We start from the raw sequence: 27,771 nt of genomic DNA on the forward strand, positions 1-27,771 counted from the left end.
GCTTTAATCCCCTCAAATTAAATAACTTCCCAGCCACAGAATGGCTTGATATTTTGTGAGATATTGCAGAAATAAACATGTATCACAATGACCACATTTCAGAGGGAACTAAATTTCATTGATTTTATGAAATCGAAAGGACATCTCGCTTTAAAGCAAAACTAAATATCATGAAATACTGTGGATCATAAAGTCGCTGTTGCCAAATTATATCTTTTTAGACTGAACATGTTGACTGTTGGGGCGGCACGGTGGTGTAGTGGTTAGCGCTGTCGCCTCACAGCAAGAAGGTCCTGGGTTCGAGCCCCGTGGCCGGCGAGGGCCTTTCTGTGCAGAGTTTGCATGTTCTCCCCGTGTCTGCGTGGGTTTCCTCCGGGTGCTCCGGTTTCCCCCACAGTCCAAAGACATGCAGGTTAGGTTAACTGGTGACTCTAAATTGAGCGTAGGTGTGAATGTGAGTGTGAATGGTTGTCTGTGTCTATGTGTCAGCCCTGTGATGACCTGGCGACTTGTCCAGGGTGTACCCCACCTTTCGCCCGTAGTCAGCTGGGATAGGCTCCAGCTTGCCTGCGACCCTGTAGAAGGATAAAGCGGCTAGAGATAATGAGATGAGATGTTGACTGTTCTTATAGCTGTAGCTTAACTTTGTATAAGTCAGTGTTTATTCACTCCCAATCTGGCAACCGTACATAAAGAATTTTTTTTTTTAATTGCCTTTTCATCTGTTCCTCTTGTCCAGTATATAGTTACTGTTATATGATTATCACTTTAGACAGATTGCATGAAAAAACCACTCCGAATCTACTAACATTAAACAGCTATATAAATATTGGCTCCCCTCTATCATCATGTGTATTCTCACAAAAGAACACACAAATCTGCACAGCCATCTGTTTTCCCTTCCTGTTTTTCCAACCTGATATTAATTATCACCTTCAGCTTTACAGTATATTTGCCTCAACTTAAATGGCCGGGGAAAGAAGTCGTTTGCATTTCTATTTGTTGCTATGGAAACCTGTGATTGATAAATCTTAACAACTGTGCGGTCACTGGAGCTGTTTGCCTCGCTCAGATTTCAACAGCAATCAAAATATTGTCATGCTTTCAGGCTGAAAGGAAGAGACGTCAGCCGGTTTATAGATGATTACGGATTACACTTTGATAGTCAGATGTACACGAGTGAGGAACGAGGCACGAGATGAAAGGCTGCGTTTATTACATACAGAGTTTATAAGCAGAAATGTTTTCCTTGAGAAATGCTCTGTGATAAAGACTGCTAAACGCAAACATTAGATTAGATTAGATAGAACTTTATTGATCCCTTTGGGAGGGTTCCCTCAGGGAAATTAAAAATTCCAGCAGCATCATTACAGGATAAACGGAGAATAGAAAATAGAGAAAAATTCTAGATAAATTAAGTATTTACATATACAACCCCGATTCCAAAAAAAGTTGGGACAAAGTACAAATTGTAAATAAAAACGGAATGCAATAATTTACAAATCTCAAAAAACTGATATTGTATTCACAATAGAACATAGACAGCATATCAAATGTCGAAAGTGAGACATTTTGAAATTTCATGCCAAATATTGGCTCATTTGAAATTTCATGACAGCAACACATCTCAAAAAAGTTTGGACAGGGGCAATAAGAGGCTGGAAAAGTTAAAGGTACAAAAAAGGAACAGCTGGAGGACCAAATTGCAACTCATTAGGTCAATTGGCAATAGGTCATTAACATGACTGGGTATAAAAAGAGCATCTTGGAGTGGCAGCGGCTCTCAGAAGTAAAGATGGGAAGAGGATCACCAATCCCCCTAATTCTGCGCCGACAAATAGTGGAGCAATATCAGAAAGGAGTTCGACAGTGTAAAATTGCAAAGAGTTTGAACATATCATCATCTACAGTGCATAATATCATCAAAAGATTCAGAGAATCTGGAAGAATCTCTGTGCGTAAGGGTCAAGACCGGAAAACCATACTGGGTGCCCGTGATGTTCGGGCCCTTAGACGGCACTGCATCACATACAGGCATGCTTCCGTATTGGAAATCATAAAATGGGCTCAGGAATATTTCCAGAGAACATTATCTGTGAACACAATTCACTGTGCCATCCGCCGTTGCCAGCTAAAACTCTATAGTTCAAAGAAGAAGCCGTATCTATACATGATCCAGAAGCGCAGACGTCTTCTCTGGGCCAAGGCTCATTTAAAATGGACTGTGGCAAAGTGGAAAACTGTTCTGTGGTCAGACGAATCAAAATTTGAAGTTCTTTATGGAAATCAGGGACGCCGTGTCATTCGGACTAAAGAGGAGAAGGACGACCCAAGTTGTTATCAGCGCTCAGTTCAGAAGCCTGCATCTCTGATGGTATGGGGTTGCATTAGTGTGTGTGGCATGGGCAGCTTACACATCTGGAAAGACACCATCAATGCTGAAAGGTATATCCAGGTTCTAGAGCAACATATGCTCCCATCCAGACGACGTCTCTTTCAGGGAAGACCTTGCATTTTCCAACATGACAATGCCAAACCACATACTGCATCAATTACAGCATCATGGCTGCGTAGAAGAAGGGTCCGGGTACTGAACTGGCCAGGCTGCAGTCCAGATCTTTCACCCATAGAAAACATTTGGCGCATCATAAAACGGAAGATACGACAAAAAAGACCTAAGACAGTTGAGCAACTAGAATTCTACATTAGACAAGAATGGGTTAACATTCCTATCCCTAAACTTGAGCAACTTGTCTCCTCAGTCCCCAGACGTTTACAGACTGTTGTAAAGAGAAAAGGGGATGTCTCACAGTGGGAAACATGGCCTTGTCCTAACTTTTTTGAGATGTGTTTTTGTCATGAAATTTAAAATCACCTAATTTTTCTCTTTAAATGATACATTTTCTCAGTTTAAACATTTGATATGTCATCTATGTTCTATTCTGAATAAAATATGGAATTTTGAAACTTCCACATCATTGCATTCCATTTTTATTTACAATTTGTACTTTGTCCCAACTTTTTTGGAATCGGGGGTTGTACAAAAATAAATAAAAAAAAATGTGAAAAAGGTCCAGCAGGAGAGGTATTGCACATTTATATTACTTCATTTATTTTTATATGATTCAGTATCGGTATGGTTTGCTTTCATAATTTAGTATATATATTAAGTTAGGAATAAAACACATCAGAGTGCAATTATTGTAAAACAATCAACGATGGGATGCTGTGATGCCACTGAAGCTGATTATTTACCATTAATATCACATCCCAAAGCATTTCAATAGTCTTTTACCACATTCATATACCAACAGTTAAAATTTCTTTATTCAAAAACAAATTAAAGAAACAGGGCGGGATTGGGGGGCGGCACCGTGGTTTAGTGGTTAGCACTGTCTCCTCACAGCAAGAAGGCTCTGGGTTCGAACCCAGTGGCCGACTGATGGGGGGCCTTTCTGTTTGGAGTTTGCGTGTTCTCCCCGTGTCCGCGTGGGTTTCCTCTGGGTGCTCCGGTTTTCCCCCACACTCCAAAGACATGCAGGTTAGGCTAACTGGTGGCTCTAAATTGGCCGTAGATGTTAATGTGAGTGTGAATGGTTGTTTGTCTCTATGTGCCAGCCCTGCAACGATCTGGCGACTTGTCCAGGGTGTACCCCACCTCTTGCCCATAGGCAGTTGGGATGGACTCCAGCTTGCCCGCAACCCTGCACAGGATAAGCGGTTACGGATAACAAATGAATGAATGGATGGAGCGGAATGGAATTAAAGAAACATATTTGGTTTATTTTTGTCCACTTATAGTTACTTTTAAATGTTACCACGTGTTCTAGTAGCTATAAGTAGTCGTTCCTTCACCAGTTTAAACGTTGTCTTCCAGAAAAGATCACCATATCATTGTATTATGTGAAGTGGCCACCAGACAAGTCCCTGTGAATGAGCTGTTACTATATGAACTGTAAGGTATTAGAAGATGCACATTTAATATGAACCTGTGATGAAACCGTCCGCGCTGCTGTTACAGAGACTGCATCAACACCTGCGCTGTGATATTCAGTGCCTGGTATTAAATTAGGAATGATGACATCACTCATTTATGTGTGTCTTTTTCAGATACGGTTTCAACAGCTGTGGTATTGGAGCTGTTCAGGAGAGATTAAAAGCCAGAGAAAGAGTTCAGTCTGAGCTCGTGAAAGGTAAACCTGAGACACCATATAGCCTTGTTATGAACATGAGAGTCACAGAACAATCACTTCAATTCATTTCCTGTTATTTTAGTAGAAAAGATAAGTTAAGATCAGATATTCCTTTATTGATCTCCATGAGGGGAAATTCAGGTGTTACAGCAGCACAAGTACAGAGTAAAATATATATGTTATTTACCAGCTGGGAGGTCCGTATCGTGAAATACCGTGACCGAGGTCTTGAAAGTACAGGTAGTCGTCGACTTATGACCTATGTGACTTACGACCGATCGACTTTACGACCGTCTGGTTATGACTGACAAGTGTTTCCCAGCTGAGCTAGCTGAGCATACGACAGTTTCCGCCCCAGCTCCAGGCACATGCGCAGTCTCTCTCGCGCTCCCTCGCGCACTCCGTCATACAGTTTCCGCCCCAGCTCCTGGTTTATGAAACGAGCAAATGCTCCCGCCAGCCCGAGCGCTGCAACAGCTGATGATGACGTAGACGACCCACAGCCAAGCACCAGTGATGCCAGCGGTCACTAAATTTTGTATTTTGCTATGTTTTACATTTGTATTTTGGTATGTTTCAAACTAAAATGTTTTCAATTTTTCACACCTGTATTTCGTATTTTTTGTTTTGCACATATTAAACGAATTGTACTGTACGCAGTGTAGTACGCAGTGTTTGACTTAAACCAAATAATGAGCCAAGGTAATGAAATAAGAAAATGTTGATAAAATAAGACTTTAAGATGATTACAATATCATTACACATCACAATATACTTGCGTTCATTTAACACAGGCCGACTTACGACCAGATCGGTTTACAACCGGTCAGTCGTAACCAAATGCAGTCGTAAGTCGACTACCTGTACTGACCAAGGCCCTCTGGGCCGAGGTCAGTATTCAAGGCCAAGGTCACAGTATTTCACCATACGAACAGACCTTAAGCTGGTAAATAATATATTTATTTTTTTCTTTACCAAATTCTAACCGAAAACGGGAGCGCCCGAAAGGGAAAACCGAGCCGAGGCGAGCCGCCATTTTGAATCCTCATTCACGGCTGTAATGCAAATTGCTTCTTCCCTGGTATACAAGTGCACTTCCATAGCAGGAAAAAAAACTACATTTTACCGCCTATGTCGTCCCCTATTTATACAAAATTGAGTCATTCAGGATTCAGCCATGTTTTTGCTTGGCGTTAGCAACAGTTACAGGTTTTTAGCTTTCTCCTGAAATGTTTTCTTTTATTTCTTCTTCCTCAGGGTAGTAAAACTCGCTTTCGCTGTGAAGACTGTCGTTATCACTATCCGTGATGTAAAATTAATGCTATTCTCCTGAGAAATGCTGGCAAAGATTTACGGTATAAGATTTTTGATAATCTTGTAAATAAATCTTATTTTTAAAAAAAGATAAACGTTGACAAAAAAATTCTACTGTTTGTTGTTGTGAATGAGCGAGTCGCCAGAGGTCCGTAACCGGGGTCCGTAACTGGCGTCCGTATCGTAGGATACGGACCCGCTCGCCAGCCAATCGGAGCGCAGGATTTGATGGAAACCGCACCGCGAAAAAAATAGCGTATTATCCATACAGGACATTTTTTCGTTGGAATTAAAACGTGTTCTATTCCCTTCTAGCAGGTTTCATTCATTTGGTTCGATAGCATGCAATATTGTTAGCATATTGCTTATCCTACATCTATTATGTCACTCTACCCAATGGAGAATGAGCGTTGAATATGGTTTACGATATTGCATGGATGTCAAGACATGACGAAGACGTAAAAATTCTACGCTAGCGAGCGACTGTGACAATTTGTAAACAAACCTGGCCGCCAAGTTTGCTTCATTAAATATGGAAGATTTTGAGAGAATTTCGAAAGAGAAAGATGCGTTGAACACCCGAAAGGAATGTGTATGGATGTTATTATTAATAATAATAATAATATTGGCTGGCTTTTTTTTTCATTGTATATCAGATATATTCCATTCAGCTACTCGTCTTCGACTCGTTCAGTATCATGCTAGCTGAATGGAATATATCTGATATTCCACGCCAGCCAATATTATTTAAATATCGAACATTAATCAAATATAACATGCACTGAGAGGCTCTGGTTGAAACTATGGATCCTCTGAGGTGACTCCGCCCCTCAGAAAATGGTACCATGTCAGCATCCTGACAGCCTGGTGGATGAAGCTGTTTAGCAGTCTTGTGGAGCGGGCGCGGAGGCTCCAGTACCTTTTCCCTGAGGGCAGGAGGTTGAAGAGTGAGTGAGTGTGAAGGGTGGGAGGTGTCCCCAGCGATGCTGATGGCTCTGCGGGTGAGACGGGAGTGATAGACGTCCGTAAGGGAGGGCTGAGGGGTACTGATGATCTTGCTAGCCGTGTTCACTATGCGTTGTAGAGTCTTCCGGCAGGAGGCACTGCAGCCTCCGTACCACGCACTGATGCAGCCAGTGAGGACACTCTCAATGGTGCCCCTGTAGAATGAGCACATGATGGGGGGTGGGACTCGTGCACTCCTCAGTTTGCGGAGGAAGTAGAGGCAAGTTTGAGCCTTCTTGGCCAGCGATGCGATGTTGTTGGACCAGGAGAGGTCCTCAGCGATGTGCACCCCTAGGAATTTAGTGCTGTTCACCCTCTCCACTGCAGCACCATCGATGGTCAGAGGGGGATGCTGTGAATGGCCTCTCCTGAAGTCGACTACAATCTCTTTGGTCTTCTCCACGTTCAGGAAGAGATTGTTGTCTTTACTCGACCAGTTGGCTCACCTTATTCCTGTAGTTGGCTTCACCGTTGTTAGTGATGAGGCCCACCACAGTCGTGTCATCCGCAAACTTTGATGATATGGTTGGAGCTGTAGATTGGTACACAGTCATGGGTCAGCAGGGTGAAGAGCAGTGGGCTGAGCACACACCCTTGTGGGGCCCCTGTGCTCAGCATGATGGCCCTGGAGGTGTTACTGCCGACCCGAACGTTCTGTGGCCTCCCTGTAAGAAAGTCCAGCACCCAGTTACAAAGAGAGGTGTTGAGTCCAAAATGTCCGAGTTTTTGTATTAGCTGCTGGGGAATGATTGTGTTGAATGTGGAACTGTAATCCAAGAACAGCATTCGCACATAGGTGTTCTTTGAGTCCAGGTGAGTGAGGGCTGGGTGGAGAGCAGTGGAGATGGCGTCCTCTATGGACCTGTTTGACCTATATGCAAACTGGAATGGGTCATGAGAGGGAGGGAGAATGGACTTTATGTTCTGCATGACCAAAGCACTTCATGATGGAAGTCAATGCTACGGGCTGATAGTCGTTATAGTTAGATGGGAGGGGCTTCTTTGGCACTGGTATTATGGTTGTAGCTTTGAAACATGTGGGGACAACAGCTTGGTTCAGGGAGATGTTAAAGATGTCAGCGAGGACATCCCTGAGCTCCATGGCACAGTCCTTCAGAACACAACCAGGTATGTTGTCTGGTCCAGCTGCCTTACGTGGGTTGATCCTGGAGAGGGTCCTCTCCATGCTGGTTGGATCCAAACATACGGCCTGTTCGTCTGGGGGAGGAGTGGTCTTCTGTGCTGGTGTGTTGTTTTGTATTTCAAAGCATCCAAAGAAGTCATTTAGGCAGTTTAGCAATGTGATGTCACTCTCACAGGTCTGTGGTGGGGGTTTGTAGTTTGTGAGGGTTTGAATGCCATGCCAGAGAGACTGTGCATCTCTGGTGTTGTTGAAGTGTCCAGATATTTTATTGCTGTCCTGACGTTTTGCCTCCCTGATGCCGCGGGACAGGTTGGCTCTGGCTGTTGTTAGACCTGCGGTGTCACCGGCCCTAAAGGCTGCATCTCGAGCCCGCAGGAGCCTGTGAACCTCTCCTGTCAGCCAAGGCTGACAGGATTTATATCCCTCATCAAAAAATTCCAAACTAAAACGATTTAGCTTGAATCTTGGCATAAACTCACTGGAGGCAGCCGTGTTTGTTGTTTACATCAGAATGACCTTTGACCTGTGTATGTGCAATGTACTATGCTATCGCCTGCCTCGTTAGGCATGATCATGATGCGTAGATCTACACACACACAAATGCTCACGGAGCCACAGCTGTGACTCGAGTCTGCCGTATAGCTTGAAATTGCGATGTCAGTTCGTGGTATATCCAGGATATAACATGACTAACACTGTGTCCTCCTTTTTTTTTTTTTTTGTTGTTGTTTTGTTAATTTTGACGTGACGAGATACATTGCTTAATCAATGGTGGAACTATTTTATGTCACATGAGCCATCCTTGGCCAATCCCTGCATGGGAATTTTTGAGGAAGGATCTCATCTCATTATCTCTACCCGCTTTATCCTCTTCTACAGGGTCGCAGGCAAGCTGGAGCCCATCCCAGCTGACTACAGGCGAGAGGCGGGGCACACCCCGGACAAGTCGCCAGGTCATCACAGGGCTTGATGAGGGATATAATGAGAAATATAATAGAATCAGGACAGAGCTAAATAAAGACAGTTGCTTACAAAAGACAATAATAGTGCAACATGTGATGCGGTAAATAATAATAGTGCATATAAGAGGTGGGGGACAAAAAAAATACACAGAATATTTAAGTTATTCCACGAAATTGAGTCGTACGTGAGCTGATGGCTGATGAGGCACATAGCACCGAGTTGGCTATAAGCCATGTACGACAAGATTGAGTGAAATAACTATTTTATTCTATCCACATTCACTGCATTTTGAGCTTTTTTTTTTTTTTTCAAATTTGATAAATAAAAACTTTTATAAAAAACGTCTGACAAAATAATTTCTGCTTAGAATGTAAACAAACCGGTGAAATGACAGTAGCAATTTGTGAAAACTGCTATAATTATTATTGAAAAATAAAAAAGATGCGTTCTTACCATCACATACTTTTTATTCCATATTTTGTTGCTTTTTTAAGTAATTTTTGGCGGTTTTGTTTTCGAGTAGTTTTTATTTCGTCCTCGGTTGATTCAGCAACACCCTCTGCCTTTTTGTTTTTCTCTACTCACAGTATATGAGCTGATATCCTAGTTGTAGAGTAGCCAATCAGAGCGCGAGATTGCTCATATCCAGTGAATGTGGATAGAATAAATACATATGTGCCCTGTGTGCTGCATGAGTCCTGTGCAGAAGTGTGTGTGTGAGTGAGCATGATGGTAGTCTATGTTCTCCACTGTTGTTACACAGTCCGATGGCAGTGGGCACAAATGAGCATCTAAAGCGCTCCGTCTTGCTCTTGGCTGGAATGAGCCGGTGACTGAATGAGCTGCCCAACTGCCACAGTTCCTCATGGAGAGGATGAGAGGAATTGTCCAGGATAGCTCCGATTAATATTATTTTCCCCCCTCATCCTCCTCTCACCCACTGACCTATTAAAAGTCATAATAAACTGGAATTATTATCCAATCTCAGCAGGCAAACCGCTCGGCATCAACTTGGGGAAGAACAAACTGTCCACTGATGCCGTGGCTGATTATCTGGAGGGAGTGAGGACACTTGGCCCCCTCGCTGACTACCTGGTGGTGAATGTGAGCAGCCCGAACACTCCGGGTCTCAGAGACCTGCAGGGGAAGAAAGAACTGCGCCATCTACTGGAGCAGGTAGAACAGAGTTCAGTTCCTGAGTGCGAAATGACTGTCGGTGTCTGTGAAGGCTTTACTCATTCTATTTATTTATTTATTTATTTAATACCTTGGCTTGACTGAAGCTACAGACAAACCGTGCTGTGTTTTGGCACACCTTGTATGAGTGCAACTGATTTCTATGTAGCCTGTATTACACAAAAAAAAGCTGTTTTTGTGGTTTTAAATCAATGAGTCATTATACATCACTTTTTTTTCCTTCTTTTATTTATACGTGTGATATTCAATGTACAATGCAAGTGACACCAGAAATTTGCAACAAGAACAACACAGACAAAAAAAGAGGATGAAGGCAGGGGAGGAGTGTAACAATGCCTGGTGCAAAAAAACAAATGTTCTCGTGTTTTTGCTTAAAAGTTCCCAGTCTGCGTCAAATACGCTGAGCACTGCGTCTGGATATTGGTCTTTATGTAAAAACAAATGATATCATGACACAATTAAGATTGAATAAATGCAACTATCATACAAACAAACGAATCAAAACAGAAATCAGATTTGTTCACTAAAGTTGACGGTCAGATAAATCAGATTTAGCCTGCGGGCTGAAGAGAAGTCGAGTTACACAATTGAAATCATGACGTATAGGGTTTTTTTTTTTTTTTTTTTTAAATCTTGCCAGTCACCTTGGAAGTTAGGATTCACTGTGGAATTACACTGTATCACTATAGTGTGTTGTGTTTTTTTTTTTTCCCCCGATTGTGAGTTCAGGTGCTGAAAGCGAGAGACTCTTTGCAAGGAGCAAATCATCCACCAGTAATGGTTAAGATTGCTCCGGATCTCTCCCAGCAGGACAAGCAGGACATTGCAGAGGTCATCACAGAGGTCAGGGTGCCCCCCCCCCCCCACACACACACACACACACACACACCACACACTTTTAGATGTAACATTCAAACCACTGACAGGTGAAGTGAATAACATTTTGATTATCTCACCTGTCATGGGATGGGATATATTAGGCAGCAAGAGAACAGTCAGTTCTTGAAATTGATGTGTTGAAAGCAGGAAAAATGGGCAAGTCTAAGGATCTGAGCGACTTTTACAAGGATCAAACTGTGATGGCTAGACGACTGAGTCAGACACGCATATATACAGTGCCCTTCACAATTATTGTCTCCTCCCCCCCCTTGTAAAGATTAGTAAAAAGGGTTAGAACAAATCCACCATTTGGTGAAGTCAGTTCATCTCACACTGAAAAAAAAAAAAAATTCCAACCTTTTAATTGAAAAATTTATTCGGAGAAAAACAAATCCCTCATCAAGAAATATATTTTCAACAAAAACATTATTGGCAACCCTGGAAATGACAGTGAACACAATTACAGTGAACTGAAGCATGTTTCCTATTTAAATTGTGTATTTTTGAGTTGATTGGAGTGCATAGGAACTTTCAAGCTGTAATCCATGACTTCCTGATTAACTGGGGAACAAATATGAGGTGACACAGAAGCCAAATTCCTTTACCCTGTGTCCGAAATCACTCCCTACTCACTATATAGTGGACTATATAGTGAGGTCGTCATTTTGTCGTGCTGTCCAAATGTATAGTAAGGATTATTACACCCTATATAGTGCACTCCGAGTATCCCACAATGCATCACGAAAAACAGTGTCGTGCTGAAAAACATCAAATCAAAAGCCTCAAATTTGATTTAATAAAAGGCAGCGGCAAAGAAGAAAGTATTCAGCCTTGATTTAAAAAGAACTGAACGATGCAGCAGACACAGTATTTTGTATTTATTAATGTAGGAAATGCGCTCAGTATAATATGGATTTATCACAAAAACACATGCATGTATTTATTATTTTGAAAACCCACCAGCCGACTGATCTGGCATGTTTTAATTGTGCAACAGTAATGACGCAAATAACGGCACGGCGGAATAGTGTCTGAAAGTGTGGTCCCCCCCCCCTCCATTTTATCAATGAGCTCATTTTATAGTCCTCTCTATATAGAATTCCCTAGGTAGGGAGTAATGGATGAGTGAGTGATTTTGGACACAGGGTTAGTCATCCATCAACATGGGAAAGATAAGAGAACACAAACCAAATGAGGGGAGAAGTGTGTTGACCTTCATAAGTCAGGGAACGATTTTAAACAATAGCTACTCATCTGAAAATGTGCATTTTTACTGTTAGGGCAATAATTATTTCAAAAAAAAAAAGGACACCAACTGGAACTGTTACAAGTTTGCCTGGAAGAGGAGCCAAGTTTATTTTGCCCCCATGTACAGTGAGGAGGGTAAGAGAGGCAAAAAAAAAATCCCCAAGGATCACTGTTAGTGAATTACAAGACAAAGTAAAATGTTGGTTTCCAAGTCTCCAAAACCACCATCAGACTCCACCTCCATGCCAGCAGATTATATGGAAGGTGCCAGGAAAAAAAATCCTTTTCTGTCAGTTAACCACAAACGTAAGCACCTGAAGTTTGTGAATCACTACGACAACTTTGACTGGAACCGTGTTCTCTGGTCTGATGAAACAAAAACGGAGCTTTTTTTGGCAATAAACACTCTCAGTGGGTTTGGTGTAAAAAGAAGGATGGATATAATGAACAGAACCCGGTCCCAGCTGTAAAATATAGTGGAGGTTCTGTGATGTTTTGAGGCTGTTTTTCCTCCAAAGGCCTGGAAACCTTGTTAGGGAACACTGCACCATGGACTCCATGAAATACCAGGACATTTTAAATCAAAATCTGGCTTCTCTGGTAAGAAACTAAAACTGGGTCGTTATTGGATCTTCCAGCAGGACAATGATCCGATGTCCAGTTCAACACAAGAATGGTTCGCTGAGCACAGAATCAAGCTTCTGCCCTGGCTATCTCTGTCCCCTGAGCTGAACTCCAGTGAAAACCTGTGGGGTGAACTGAAGGAGAGAGCACAAGAGAGGGTCGAGGACCCTGGATGATCTGGGGAGTGTGTGTAAAGAGGAATGGGCTCAGATGCACTGCTCTGGATCTCCAACCTTATAAAATGTTCTAGGAAAAGACTCGGTGCTGTTTTAGATTAGATTAGACAAAACTTTATTGATCCCTTTGGGTGGGTTCCCTCAGGGAAACTAAGATTCCAGCAGCATCATTACAGATAAACAGAGAAAGAAATAGAGAACTTCTAGATAAATTAAAATAAATTAAGTATTTACATATACAAATATAAAAAGAATAAGATATGGGGGGGAAAAGGTGGGGGGGGCGGCGACAGGAGATATATTGCACGTTATATTGCACATTGTCCGGTATTGCTTATTGTTAGGCTAGGCTACTACTGCTCCTTCCCATCCTCTGTCCTCCTGTTACCCCTCCTCCCCCCCAAAGAGGAGTTGTACAGTCTGATGGCGTGAGGGACAAAGGAGTTTTTAAGTCTGTTCGTCCTGCACTTGGGAAGGAGCATTCTGTCACTGAACAGGCTCCTCTGGTTGCTGATGACTGTGTGCAGAGGGTGACTGGCATTGTCCATGATGTTCAATAGTTTGTCCATAGACCTCTTCTCTGCCACAGTCACCAGAGAGAGTCCAGCTTCATGCTGACCACAGAGCCACCCCGCCTGATCAGTTTGTCCAACCTGGATGTGTCCTTCTTGCATGTGCTGCCCTCCCAGCACACCACGGTGTAAAACAGGACACTGGCGGCCACAGACTGATAGAACATCCACAGGAGTTTCCTGTAAATGTTAAAGGACCGCAGCCTCCTAAGGAAGTATAGCCTGCTCTGTCCCTTCCTGTATAAGTGTTTGGTGTTGCAAGTCCAGTCCAGCTTGCTGTCCAGCCACAGCCTGAGGTACTTGTAGGAATGCACAGCCTCTACCTTGACTCCCTCGATCAGAACTGGTTGTGACCTTGGTCTGGACCTCCCAAAGTCAATGACCAGCTCCTTGGTCTTTGAGGTGTTGAGCTGCAGATGGTTCCTGTTGCACCACACAGCAAAGTCCCTCACCAGGCTCCTATACTCCTCCTCTCTGTCGTCACTGATACACCCAACGATGGCTGTGTCATCGGCATACTTCTGGATGTGACACAGCTCCGAGTTGTAGCAGAATTCTGCGGTCTAGAAGGTGAAGAGAAGAGGGGCCAGCACCGTGTCCTGGGGTGCTCCGGTGCTGCTAATCAGTGTCAGATGTGATGTCCTTCAGCCTGACGTACTGCGGCCTGTCAGTGAGGTAGCTGGAGATCCAGGTGACCAGGCAGGGGTCCACTCGCATCCTGTTCAGTTTGTCCTGAAGCAATAGGGGCTGGATGTTGTTGAAGGCACTCGAGAAGTCCAAGAAGAGGATCCTCACTGTGCCATTTCCCTTATCCAGATGCGAGTGGGCTTGGTGTAGCAGGTAGAGGATGGCGTCTTCCACACTGACACCTGCCCGGTACGCAAACTGCAGACAGTCCTGGGCATGTTGTACCTGGGGTCTGAGGAGGCTGAGGAAGAGCCACTCCAACGTCTTCATCAGATGTGAAGTGAGTGCCACCGGTCGGAAGTCGTTCAGCTCGCTGGGCCGATTCTTTTTGGGAACTGGAACGATACATGATGTCTTCCAGAGGGTGGGCACTCTCCCCAGCTGCAGGCTAAGGTTGAAGATGCGTTGGAGTGGTTCACCCAGTTCAGCAGCACAGGTCTTCAGTAGTCGGGGAGACACCTTGTCCGGGCCTGCTGCTTTCCTGGGGTGAAGCTTCCTCAGTTGACCTCTGACCTGGTCTGCAGTAATGCATGGAGGAGTCTGTGTTGAGGAGGGGGCTGCTGTGATAACTGGGGGGAGGTGTGTTGAGGGAAGAAGGAGAGATGGCTGCAGTGAGGGAGAGGGTGGGGGGGACGTGGGCTGGTTGAACTGATTGAAAAAGTCATTCAACTCATTCGCCCTCTCCACTGTCCCCTCAATGACTCTGGTCTTTGTATTGTGGCCTGTGATGGTTTTCACACCTTCCCAGACCTTCCTCATGCTGTTCACCTTCAGCTTCTGCTCCACCTTTCTCCTGTAGCTGTCCTTAGCTTCCCCCACGCAGCGTTTTACCTCCTGCTGTGCTGCTTTCATTGCCTCCCTATCCCTGCTCCTGAAGGCGGCCTTCTTCCTGTTGAGGACAGCTTTGACTTCCTGTGTTACCTATGGCTTGTTATTAGGGTAACACCGTACAGTCTTAGCGGGGGAGACCACGTCTGCACAGAAGTTAAGGTAATCTGTCAGACAGTGTGTCAGCCCCTCTATGTCCTCACAGTGTGGGCTAAGCAGCATATCCCAGTCCGTGATGTCATAACAGTCCCTGAGGGCATCTTCCATTTCAGGGGACCACCTCTTGATGGAGCTAGTTGTTGCAGGCTGCCTTTGAACCAGGGGGGGTGTACTTCGGCTGTAGAAGAACCAGGTTGTGGTCAGACTTCCCTAGTGGGGGGAGGGGTGTGACTCTGTATCCATCCCTCACATTAGCATACAGCAAGTCAATTGTCCTGTTGTTCCTTGTTGGACAATCCACAGCCTGGTAAAAAGCAGCCAAAGTAGAGTCCAAAGTAGCGTGATTAAAGTCCCCAGAAATGATGATAAATGCCTCAGGGTGCTGTGTCTGCAGCCTTGCTGCGACAGAGTGAATCCCCTCACATGCAGCGGCTGCATCTGCCCTCAGAGGGATGTAAACACAGATGGTGATCACGTGACTGAACTCCCTCGGCAGATAATATGGCCGCAGGCTGACGGCTAGCAGCTCCAAGTCCGGGCAACGTAAAACTGTCTTTTTACGGAGATATGTCCCGGGTTACACCAGCGGTTGTTAACATAAATGATGAGTCCCCCACCTTTGCTTTTCCTGCATGTGTTCGTGTCTCTGTCAGCTCTCACAGCAGTGAATCCCCGCAGGTCCAAGTTAGCATCCGGTACAAGGTGTGTTAGCCATGTCTCCGTAAAGATAAATAAGCTGCTCTCCCGGTAAATCCGCTGGTTGTTCAGAGCGGAAGGCTCATCGACTTTATTCGGCAGCGAGTTCACATTCCCCATGATAACGGAGAGAATGGATGGTTTGTAGCGCCGCTGGTTGTCTGCTAGCCTAGCCTTTAGCTTAGCTCCAGCCTTGCAGCCCCTGGGTTTCCTCCTCAGCTCGGCCGGGTGTCGTATCCCGGCTCGTCCCATTGTTTTCAGGGCCAGCAGCTCCTCTCTCGAATAAGTGAGTAAACTGGCTCTTGGTTGCGTGTTAAAGTTAAATATATCCATGTTATATAGTAAAACATACTATGTCTTCGTAAGAAGAGCAGAAAAGTGAAAAAAAGAGGTTTAAAGAGCTAAAAACTACAGAGCTACTGGAGAGGCAGCCGTCTCACGCAGCGCCCATATTGATCTTACTGGCAAAGGGAGGTACAAAGGATTAAATTCAGGGGGGCCAATAATAATAATTAGCTCCATACCGTCAAAGCAAAATGAGGAGGGACCTCATCTTGTTGAACGAACAGTTTGGTGAAGTTGTGCCTGCTGTAATTCAAATGACAGATTTATATTAAGGCACTCATTCTCATATGTTCTTGTTTCTATAGTAACAACTTGCACGTGAACTGGTATAGCAGACCATTTACCTGAACACATTTTAAAAATGTCATTGTTGTGGTAATGTTAACTTTGATGGAAGGAGTCTCCAGTGTCAGTGTCCGAGTCAGACGTCAAGCTGTAACTAAGTTTTACAACATGACGGACTTTGTGGTTTCTCCGTGGTTTCTTCAAGAGAGAAGGAAAAAAAATGGACTGGTGAAGGAACACAAACACTTCAAAATATTCTGTTATAGAAATTTTTTTTTTTAAAGATTTTTTTTTGGCCTTTATTCACCCTTATTATTGGATAGGACAGTGTAGAGACAGGAAATGAGTGGGAGAGAGAGACGGGGAGGGATCGGGAAATGACCTCGGGCTGGAATCGAACCCGGGTCCCCGTATTTATGGTATGGTGCCTTATCCACCTGAGCCACGACTGTTTTCAGGTCTGTCCCACATTGACTTCCTGTTTACCAACTGAATGTATTTACGAACCCTATAGCATGGATTTACAAAATGTTCATAACACTTTTCTCAGCAACTACAAATTGCAACTGCTTGATTTTTGGTACCGAGCTTCAGCTTGGGGTTCTATACCCTGTATACCGTTTTCAGGTCTGTCACACATCAACTTCCTGTTTACCGACTGAATGTATTTACGAAACGCACAGCATGGATTTACAAAATTTTCATAACACTTTTCTCAGCAACTACAAACTACACTGCTCTTTACTTGCTTGTTTCAGGGTTAATTATTTGTTGAAGTCAACATTCATAATAGGTGTCCTATTCCTTCGATTGCTTGCGTTCTGATACTGTATAAGCGGGGGGGGGATACGTAAGTGAGCAGTAGCTCACAGTTAATCTTGTTGCTGCTGTTGTGTCTGAATCATCATTTTTGTGCCTTAGCTCAGTGTGGATGGTTTAATCGTCTCCAACACGACAGTGTCCAGGCCAGAGACCCTGCAGGACCATAACAGGAAGGAAGTGGGAGGTCTGAGCGGGCAGCCGCTTAAAGAGCTGTCCACGCGCACAGTCCGGGAGATGTACAGCTTAACAAAAGGTAAAAACCTCCATGGACTATAAAGAACGTTTCTGCTTAGAGAAAGAAACTTGTGTCTAAATTAGGAACTACAGTCTTATTTGCACACAGAAATAAATCTATGGGTCTATTGTTCCAAAACCTAAAAGGTTGCACTGAACATGCTGAAAAAGTCAAACAAGGTGGGATATGATATTTAAGAAAGAACACTTGTCATGATACAAAAGTTTCAGTTGATGGCATGTTGAATTGGGATATCAACTTCGAGAAAAATACATATATTTCATTGCTAAAATTAATGGGTTTTGGGTGTTTAAATCGCCAAAATCCATCAGCTTCGCCCCCTGGCCCCCACTGGGGACCTGCGGGCCGGCCCCCCCGCTACTTTTCAGATTTTTTTCTCAACATGCACTCTCATCCCTGATCTAATCATGTCAACCTTTTTATTTTATGAGCCCATTTTTGCAACGCTAAACCCCCTTTAATATAGAATAGAATAAACTTTATTGTCATGCCAGCATGAAATTTGTCTCTGGTCTCACTATAAAAACACGTATAAACATAAACATTCATACCATTGCACAAAAACATAAATACATACATAAATCATTCTACCCCCAGTCGCCCCTCCCAGTATACACATCATATACAAGGTCAGCACCAGTTCCAACCTACACCTGTCTAATTTTTCCATTGCTTGTTGACCATGGAAATTGCGTTTGGTATAAATGAGTGTTTGTATATATTTTTCCTTGCGATGTGTGCCCTGTAGCGCCTCCCTGAGGGGAGCAGTTCGAACTCAGAGTGAAGAGGGTGGGTATCATCGTCCAAAATATTCATAGTTTTCCTATCAACTGCAGTCCTATATAGATTGTCCAGTGGTTTTTGAGGTTGTCCTACGATTTTTCCTGTCATTTTCACAACTCTGGACAGCCTATTCTTGTTGGATAGGGTGAGGTGGCCATACCATACAGAGATGTTATAGGTAAGGACACTCTCTATTAGTCTTACATATGTTCTCTCCAAGATGTTAGGACTTACCCCAAAGCCTTTCAGCTTTCTAATTAAATACAACCTTTGATTAGCCTTTTTGCATATAACATCAACATTTTCTGTGAAGTTCAGCTTGCAGTCAATGTATGTGCCTAAGTACTTAAAACAGTTGACAATTTCAACTGTTTGGTTAGATAATAGAAGTGGTGATGGAACACCTACGTAGTTAAGAATTAGCTCCTTGGGTTTTACATACATTGAGTAAAAGTGAGCTCGTCTTACACCACTGCTCTAACTTAAAAACATGATCAACATAGTCAGATATGCTGTCATTCTGATAAGAGTCCCACTAGAGCCATATCATCTGCGTATTTCACTAATTTAAAATCATTACAGTGAAGTGATATTTCATTTGTGTACACAGAGAACAGCACAGCATATGACGTTTGCGTTATCACCATGCTCAAAGGTCAACACTCGTCAAACATCATCTCTACATAGTTATGCTCTGCAAACATTTAGCAAAGCATTCTTAAAGGAACAGTCCACTGTACTTCCATAATGAAATATGCTCTTATATGAATTGAGACGAGCTGCTCCGTACCTGTCCGAGCTTTGCGCGACCTCCCAGTCAGTCAGACGCAGTCAGACGCGCTGTCACTCCTGTTAGCAATGTAGCTAGGCTCAGCATGGCCAATGGTATTTTTTTGGGGCTGTAGTTAGATGCGACCAAACTTTTCCGTGTTTTTCCTGTTTACATAGGTTTATATGACCAGTGATATGAAACAAGTTCAGTTACACAAATTGAAACGTAGCGATTTTCTATGCTATGGAAAGTCCGCACTATAATGACAGGCGTACTAACACCTTCTGCGCGCTTCGGCAGCGCATTGATACGGAGCTCAGATATCAATGCGCTGCCGAAGCGCACAGAAAGTGTTAGTACGCCTGTCATTATAGTGCGCACTTTCCATAGCAAAGAAAATCGCTACGTTTCAATTTGTGTAACTGAACTTGTTTCATATCACTGGTCATATAAACCTATGTAAACAGGAAAAACGCGGAAGAGTTTGGTCGCATCTAACTACAGCCCCAAAAAATACCATTGGCCATACTGAGCCTAGCTACATTGCTAACAGGAGTGACAGCGCGTCTGACTGACTGGGAGGTCGCGCAAAGCTCGGAGAGGTACGGAGCAGCTCGTCTCAATTCAGATAAGAGCATATTTCATTATGGAAGTACGGTGGACTGTTCCTTTAATGCTAAATGGAAACTTATTAGAAAAAACTTGCACTCGCTGGCCACTTTATTAGGTACACCCATACATCCACCTGCGTTTTATGCAGGTCTCTAATCAGCCGATCCCTTGACAGCAGCACAATGCATCAAATCATGCAGATTCATATCAAGAGCTTCAGTTAATGTTCACCATGTTCAAATAGCAGAATGGGAAGAATTGTGATCTCAAAGTGTGACTTTCTTTCACTGTGGCATGGGTGTTGGTTTGAGCCAGATGGACTGGTTTGAGTATTTGCGAAACTGCTGATCTCCTCTGGTTTTCACACACAACAGTCTGTAGGGTTTACACAGAATGGTGCGAAAAACAAAAAACATTAAGTTCTGTGGGTGGAAACAAATGCCTCGTTGAGAGGTCAGTGGAAAATGGCTAGATTGGTTTGAGCTGCCAGGAAGGACATAGTAACTCATATAATCACTTGTTACAACCGTGGTGAGCATAAAAGCATCTCGGCATGCAACAGCAGAAGAACACGTTGGGTTCCACTCCTGCAGCCAAGAACAGGAATCTTAGAATCAAGAACAAGTTCTTATTAAAGTGACTGGCCAATGTCTGTTGTCGTTTATGTAGATATTTGTGATTTTTATTGGATGTGTTGGCTGTTCAGGCATCATGTTTCAAGATCAAATTTCTTTCTCCCCCTTGATTTGAATCGTCTAAGGCCCCCTTTTTTTTTTTATTAATTCTGGAAGCTAAAACCATCTAACTGGAAACAAAAATTTGTTTGTGTTATAGGGAAGGTGCCCATAGTTGGAGTCGGCGGAGTGGCTAGCGGACAGGATGCCCTGGATAAGATCCGTGCCGGAGCATCTCTGGTTCAGCTCTACACAGCGCTGGTGTATCAGGGTCCTCCGGTTGTAACCAAGATCAAAAGAGAACTGCATGAGCTCTTAATGCAAGTACACTCCTACATTTTCTCATATTCTTTATATATACATATACCATTCTATAATCGTTGGTACATTTCAAGTGTTGACTCCGTTAGTCATCGTCAGCTCTGTTATCGTTAAATTGGGCAATCCGCTAACAGAATCGATGATAACAGAGTTGACATTCTCCATCATTTTGTGTCTTAACTTCACATACTAACCTCAAACTAGCTACCACACGACATGTAGAAAAATAGAATTTTATGGATTTTAATCATCTCATCTCATTATCTCTAGCCGCTTTATCCTGTTCTACAGGGTCGCAGGCAAGCTGGAGCCTATCCCAGCTGACTACGGGCAAGAGGCGGGGTACACCCTGGACAAGTTGCCAGGCCATCACAGGGCTGACACATAGGCTACGTTTACATTACGTCGACTCAGCGGATCATCAGATTAACGTTCTTAAAATGATTCGCGTTTACACTAAAACCGTTAGCCGTGCACACAGCAACACCAATACACGGATACGCTCGGCTCCGCAGGCATCCTGCGCTCCAAATCACTCCGCCCTGAACAGCGAGTGCCCTCTGGAGGGTGCGCACTCCGGCCCTGCGCAGCTCACAGAGCGCGCGAGTGAAGTGCACAAGCCACGATTCGGGACTGAGCCGCTGTGTGTGTGATCCCAGCGCATATCACTTACTACTTGCAAGTGGAAGAATGGCAAGCCTAAAGACAATCATAACTACACAATGGGCAGTATTTGCATCAGTATTTGCAGTATTTTCATACTTTTATACTCTTTAATGAAAGGTGACACAAGGCGGAAGTCCGCACCGTTTTTCAGCAGTCGCGTCACATGACCAACGCCAGCGAATCAGGAAGGTGGATGTCACAGTGACGTTGTCCAATGAGGACGCCAGCTAGAGCTCAGCACAGCGTATTCGCGTATCTCAATGTTTACACAGCACCGGACCAGATACGATCTAGATTGAATACGTGGACGCTGGCGGATTCCCGTTTCCCGGCTTTTCCAGGTGGTTTAATGTAAACGGACAGTGCATCTGCGAAGAAAACAAGACAGATACGGTCTAATGTAAACTTGGCCATAGACACAGACAACCGTTCACACTCACATTCACACCTATGGTCAATTTAGAGTCACCAGTTAACCTAACCTGCATGTCTTTGGACTGTGGGGGAAACCGGAGCACCCGGAGGAAACCCACGCGGACACGGGGAGAACATGCAAACTCCACACAGAAAGGCCCTCGCCGGCCACGGGGCTCGAACCCGGACCTTCTTGCTGTGAGGCGACAGCGCTAACCACTACACCACTGTGCCGCCCGGATTTTAATCATATTGTTAAAAAAAAAAAAAAGAGTGAAAGATTCACTCCAGGATCACAATAACCAATTTGATGAACAATTAATCTCCTGTTGGTGTAAAATCCTCAACATTTTCTTCAAATCAATGAGAGAAGAAACTTAACATACCTCACTGCCTTTCTGAAGTTTCCTGCCAGAGAAGTGACCTCACTCGGTGCAGGTGTCATACGTATTATTAAGTGTTTGTGGATTTTATGCGGTTTTATAACGGAGTTGACGAGAACATTGGGACGGATTAAAAAAAAAAAGTATAATTTTTATTACTGAAATTTCACATCATACAGAAAATATACTTTCGATGTAGATTTTATAACAGTTAATAGAATAAGCCCCAAAAAACGGATTGAATCACTTCCTGTTTATTCAAGTTGAGTGGATGAATCAGGAGTCGAAGACAGCCAATAATGTGGGGGGAGGGGTGGGAGTCATTTAGTTAATGTTTTATGGATAAATTGGGTCCAAAATGTACATTAAACATTGCTATTGGTGAAAGTTTATCATAATTTGCATTATTGTTCAAAACTGATTCAATACAAATTTCTTTTGTGGAAAATAAAAGGTTTATCTTGGAGACCTGAAGGCTACGTTGACACTGCAGGCTGAAGTGACTCAAATCCGATCTTTTCGCCCATATGTGACCTGTATCCGATCTTTTATTGACAATATGAACGACACAGATCCGATTTTTTTCAAATCCGACCCAGGCTGTTTGGATATGTGGTCCTAATTCCGATCCCTATCCGCTCTTTTCATATGCGACTTCAGTCTGAACCGCCAGGTCGCATTCATCCGACTTACACGTCATCAACAAGCCACAAACGTCACTATTCTGCGCTGAAGTAGGCGGCGGGTCTCTCAAAAAAAGTTACAACAACATGGCGCATAATCACGGGCGCAGATAGAGGGGGGGACTCGTCCCACCCAGATTTAAATTCACCTCGTTCGGTCCCCCCCACTTATAGGGAGGAAAAAACGTCTATGCTGTCTTTCTTTGCATAAGGCAAACCTCACGGAAAAATCAAAAGACTAATTACCATTCGGTTTATTGAGGTGCACAGCAGTGTATACATAGTTGCAACAACTCACATAAAGACTGATATTCGGTTGGTTGAGCTGCGCAGACTGCACAGGTTGCGAGCTCGAGCTTGGTTGCTATGGTTACTAACAACAAGTTTGACAGGCATATCGGGGTTGGGGTTGGTTTGCTGGCAGCTTTGTCCCCCCCAGTTTTTTGTCCCTCCCAGTTCAAAAAACGTATCTGCGCCCCTGCGCATGACATCAGTGCGAGGGACGCTTCGGGCTGTGAAGGTTCTGAATCTTCTCAATGGAAGGACGCAGAGGTTAGGGAGCTGATTTCCATTTGGGGGGATGCAGCTATTCAAGCTAGATTGGATGGGTCATACCGCAACCGGGCGGTTTTACTTCCGTAAACACTGGCCATGCTCACTGCGTGTGACGTCGTCGTATCCTGCAATGCGCATGCGGAACACTTTTAGGTCGCTTTTCGTTCATACTGAGGATCACATACAAGTCGCATATATTTGTTAATGTGAACGACCTCACAAAACAATCGGATTTCACAAAAAAATCGGAATTGAGCATTAAGCCTTGCAGTGTGAACGTAGCGGAAATGTACCTCGAATTCTAGAATGACCCATATTTAAATTTATATATTCTTATATATTTGTCTGTCTCTTGCAGGGAACAAGGCTTCAGTAGTGTATCAGAAGCAGTCGGTGCTGATCACAGGATGTCTAATGGTGTGGCATCATCTCCCACAGAAGGAGTGACGGTGAATTAGGCTGTAAAGCACAGCTCGTGTTTTAAAGGCTCTAAAACTGACTGGTGTTAGTTGGTGGGGTCAGCTTTCCAATGTCAGATTTTCTCCTTTATCTGACCTGATTTGTGGCTTCACAGCATTGACACATGACCCTGAGCTGAAACATTTGAATATGTTCCAGGATGGAATTGTGAAGGTCAGGTGTATGAGATCACACGAAGAAACTCAAGTTCAGTGTCAGGACTGTAGCCCAAGATGGAGTGTTGGGACTGTTAAAAAACATTTAACAGAGGACAGAGGCGTCTTCCAGAAGATTAAACAAGTTGAACTTTCGGCTCAACTTTCGTAAAGGTTTTGTGATATGACTTGTCGGATTTTCATAATGTAGTAATAATAAATTAGTATAAATACACAGGTAATTATAGAAAATTGCACATGCTGATTTGTCAAGAAATTCAGACTATTTCTTGATCACTTCGAGTGGCGGCCAATCGCTTTGTCACAGTAAGTGAGGAAGAATTACAAATTATGAAAGAAAATGCTGTTCCTAAAAGCGCTAAAGATGCTACGAAGTTTGGTCTAAAGTTATTCAAAGGTATGGTGGGATTGTGCTCTATTTTATCGATTTCAAAACAAAGTATTTTATGTGACTCGGCGTAGATAAGTGACACAAATCTGCACCGTGCCGTTATTACACTGAACAAAAATATAAACGCAGCACCTAAAGATTTTATTTATTTTGTACATCCGATACTGATTTTTTTTTTTCTGCCCACATCAAATGATAGTATAGCATACCAGTAAACATTTTTTGAAAAAAAAAAATGTCCCTCTACTCAAGTTCTGAGCAGTGCCCAGACTTGAGATAATCCATGATCCAGTCGGGTGTGACCATTGCAGACAAAAATTTCACTGAGTAATGCATGTCATGACCATCCTTTATGTGGGGCCAATAAAAGGCCACCCTAAAATGACAAAAATGTTCAAATGTCAAGATGCCACAGATGACCAGAATCAACCGGGAACGAGCCATTGGCATGCTGCAGGCTGGAATGTCCATCAGAGCTGTAGGGCGTCAATTGGGGGTGCTATTCCACGATAGTCCGCCTCCGACGGCGATTTCAGCAGCATGGCACCACAGACAACATGCCACATGCACGCAGGCCACGTGTCACCACTCCAGCACAAGACCGGCATATCCGTCTGACCCACCTGCGTGATCGGTGCCGGACTGCAACACGGACCGCAGATGAGACCATGGGGAGACACAATCGCAGGGTCAGCAGTCAAACTGTGAGAAACCGACTCAGAGAAGCTGGCCTCCATGCACGTAGACCTCATCGAGGATTGGACCTGACTGCTGGGCGACGACGTTCTCGTCTGGACTGGGCTCGGGCACATAGAAAATGAAAATGAATTTCTATCTGAACATTTGTATTTCATAAAATATGGACCGCTGCGTTTATATTTTTGTTCAGTGTACATTTGCATGCTGATTTTGATGTTTGAAATACATTATTTAAAAAAAAATCACCTGTGTATTTATACTAAAATAATTATCCACCTAGCGCTGTCGCCTCACAGCAAGAAGGTCCTGGGTTCGAGCCCCGGGGCCGGCGAGGGCCTTTCTGTGTGGAGTTTGCATGTTCTCCCCGTGTCCGCGTGGGTTTCCTCCGGGTGCTCCGGTTTCCCCCACAGTCCAAAGACATGCAGGTTAGGCTAACTGGTGACTAAAATTGACCATAGGTGTGAATGTGAGTGTGAATGGTTGTCTGTGTCTATGTGTCAGCCCTGTGATGACCTGGCGACTTGTCCAGGGTGTACCCCGCCTTTCGCCCATAGTCAGCTGGGATAGGCTCCAGCTTGCCTGCGACCCTGTAGAAGGATAAAGCGGCTAGAGATGATGAGATGAGAATTATCCACCTCGGGCTTGGTGAATATCAGTGTATAATAACCTCAACTTCATCTCGTTTATTATTTAAATAATATTGGATGGCTTTGAGTGGTATATCAGATATATTCCATTCAGCTACTCATCTTCGACTTGTTCAATATCGTGTTAGCTGATATACCTTGAAAAAAGCCATTATTATACATACATGTTTGATAGAACAATTATAGATTTTGCAAAAAGTTAAGAACGGGGGGTAACTTACTGATATTGAATGCTGATTCTGATCGAATGTAATTCAATGTTCTGTCAATCCAATGTACTGTACAAAGTCAAAATTCTAATAATAAAAATGGTACCAGTCCAAAAAGCCTGAACAACAACCCAACTTGTATGCAAGCTATATACAGGTTGACAGTTCAAGTTCACAGTTACTTTTGGTCGTAGTTAATTGTTACATTGCAGTTGTTCAAAACAAAAGGGCTTTGCTGAGTGAAGTCCATGAGTGATGTCCTCTTGTAAAAGTCTCCGTCATGTTTCCTCACCTCCAAGTAGAACTTTGACAATATTTCCGCTATTGCTCTCCCAGTTTTTTTGATGCTCATTGGTATGTTTTTCTCTTGTAAGTATGCATGAAGAATATCCAGGGAAGTTTTGGTAGCCTTTCAGGTGTTCAGCGCATCTGTCTCTTTAAATCTTCCGCTTTTACTGAAGCAAACCTCGCGGCCATGTTTGTGTACAAACTGTCAGTCACTCACTAGTACAGAAATTTCACATCTCTGTCTCTCTTCCAGTTTTTCGATGTCCGTTGGTCTGTTTTTCTCTTGTAAATATGCATAAAGAATATATAATGAAGTTTTGGTAGCCTTTCGGGTGTTCAGCGTGTCTTTAGTTTCAGTTTATTTATTTAGTACTTAAACCTAGCACTGAATTAACCCGTCTTCTCTCTCTCCTGACTGACAAAGAAATGATTGTGCACATGCGCAAGAGAAAAGTTTTGTCATTGGATCTTCATGTGTGACGTCAAGTTGTCTTGACAACATGCAATATTATAACAGTATTGTACACTCATTCTCCATTGGGGAGAGTGACGTAATATATGGAGGATAAGCGATATGATAATATTGCATGGCATCAATAAACCCACTAGAAGAGAATAGAATACGTTTTTTTTTTTTTTGCTGTCCGGTTTCCATCAAATCGTGTGCTCTGATTGGCTAGCGAGCGGTCCGGAATCCTATGATACGGACCCCGGTTACGGACCTTTGGCGACTCACTTGTTCACAAGTACAAAAAACATGGTAGCAATTTTTTGGCAACATTTATTTTCGCATTTCTCAGTATAATAGCATTAATTTTACAACATGGACAGCGATAATGACAGTGTTCACAGCAGTAGCGGAGATTTGGGGGGGGGGTGCTGCGGCGCGAACAATCCGGGGCCTCTCTGCTAGGGGGGGCCTTGGGATTTTTTTTTTTATTATTATTTTTTTTAATACAGTTTATTGACCACATGTCCATTCGGAATTATTTACAACAAAATTGTTCAATAAAAATATATTATGTAGGCTGGGTTAGGCATAGTTGTTGTCCCTTTAACATGTTAAATGAGTTTGCAAAGTTGTTGTTTGCTTGTTTGACCGGAATAGGCAGCTATGATCAAAGTTGTTTTTTTTTTCTCAAATAAACATATATTAAATATTTTGGTTTGTACTGCATGTTACATGTGTGAATGGAAAGGTTGCTGAAATTACGCGAGTGTAAGCCAACGTTTAGAATTGGCTAGTATAATAGACTGTTTGGGCTACTGCAACATATCAGTGGGGGGGGGGCCCCAAACACCCCCCCCCCCCCCCCCCCCCCCCCCCCCGGACACAATACCCGAGCTCCGCCCCAGGTTCACAGTGAAAGCGAGTTTTACTACTCTGATGAAGACGAAATAAAAGAAAACATTTCAGGAGAAAGCTGAAAACCTGTAACTGTTGCTAACGCCGAGCAAAAACATGTCTGAATCCTGAATGACTCAATTTTGTATAAATAGGGGACTACATGGGTGGCAAAATGTAGTTTTTTGTTGTTGTTTTTTTCACCTGCCATGGAAGTGCACTTGTATACCGAGGAGGAAGCCATTTGCATTACAGCCGTGAATGAGGATTCAAAATGCCGGCCCTCCTTGGCTTTGTTTTC

General features: G+C 43.5%; 1 protein-coding gene across 1 annotated transcript in view; it reads left to right on the forward strand.

Annotated features, from left to right (window-relative positions):
• The window catches only part of dhodh (dihydroorotate dehydrogenase), a 41,384-nt gene extending 14,097 nt beyond the window's left edge, over window positions 1-27,287 (forward strand). The window contains exons 4-9 of the mRNA XM_060940883.1: window positions 4,111-4,193; window positions 9,608-9,795; window positions 10,546-10,659; window positions 17,237-17,390; window positions 20,395-20,554; window positions 23,615-27,287. Coding sequence (XP_060796866.1) covers window positions 4,111-4,193; window positions 9,608-9,795; window positions 10,546-10,659; window positions 17,237-17,390; window positions 20,395-20,554; window positions 23,615-23,714 — 799 coding nt within the window. The 3' untranslated portion in view covers window positions 23,715-27,287. The remainder of the gene's footprint in view (window positions 1-4,110; window positions 4,194-9,607; window positions 9,796-10,545; window positions 10,660-17,236; window positions 17,391-20,394; window positions 20,555-23,614) is intronic.
• Window positions 27,288-27,771: the final 484 nt, after the last annotated feature.

Source organism: Neoarius graeffei, chromosome 15, assembly GCF_027579695.1.
Source record: "Neoarius graeffei isolate fNeoGra1 chromosome 15, fNeoGra1.pri, whole genome shotgun sequence".
In the NCBI taxonomy this organism is placed as follows: domain Eukaryota; kingdom Metazoa; phylum Chordata; class Actinopteri; order Siluriformes; family Ariidae; genus Neoarius; species Neoarius graeffei.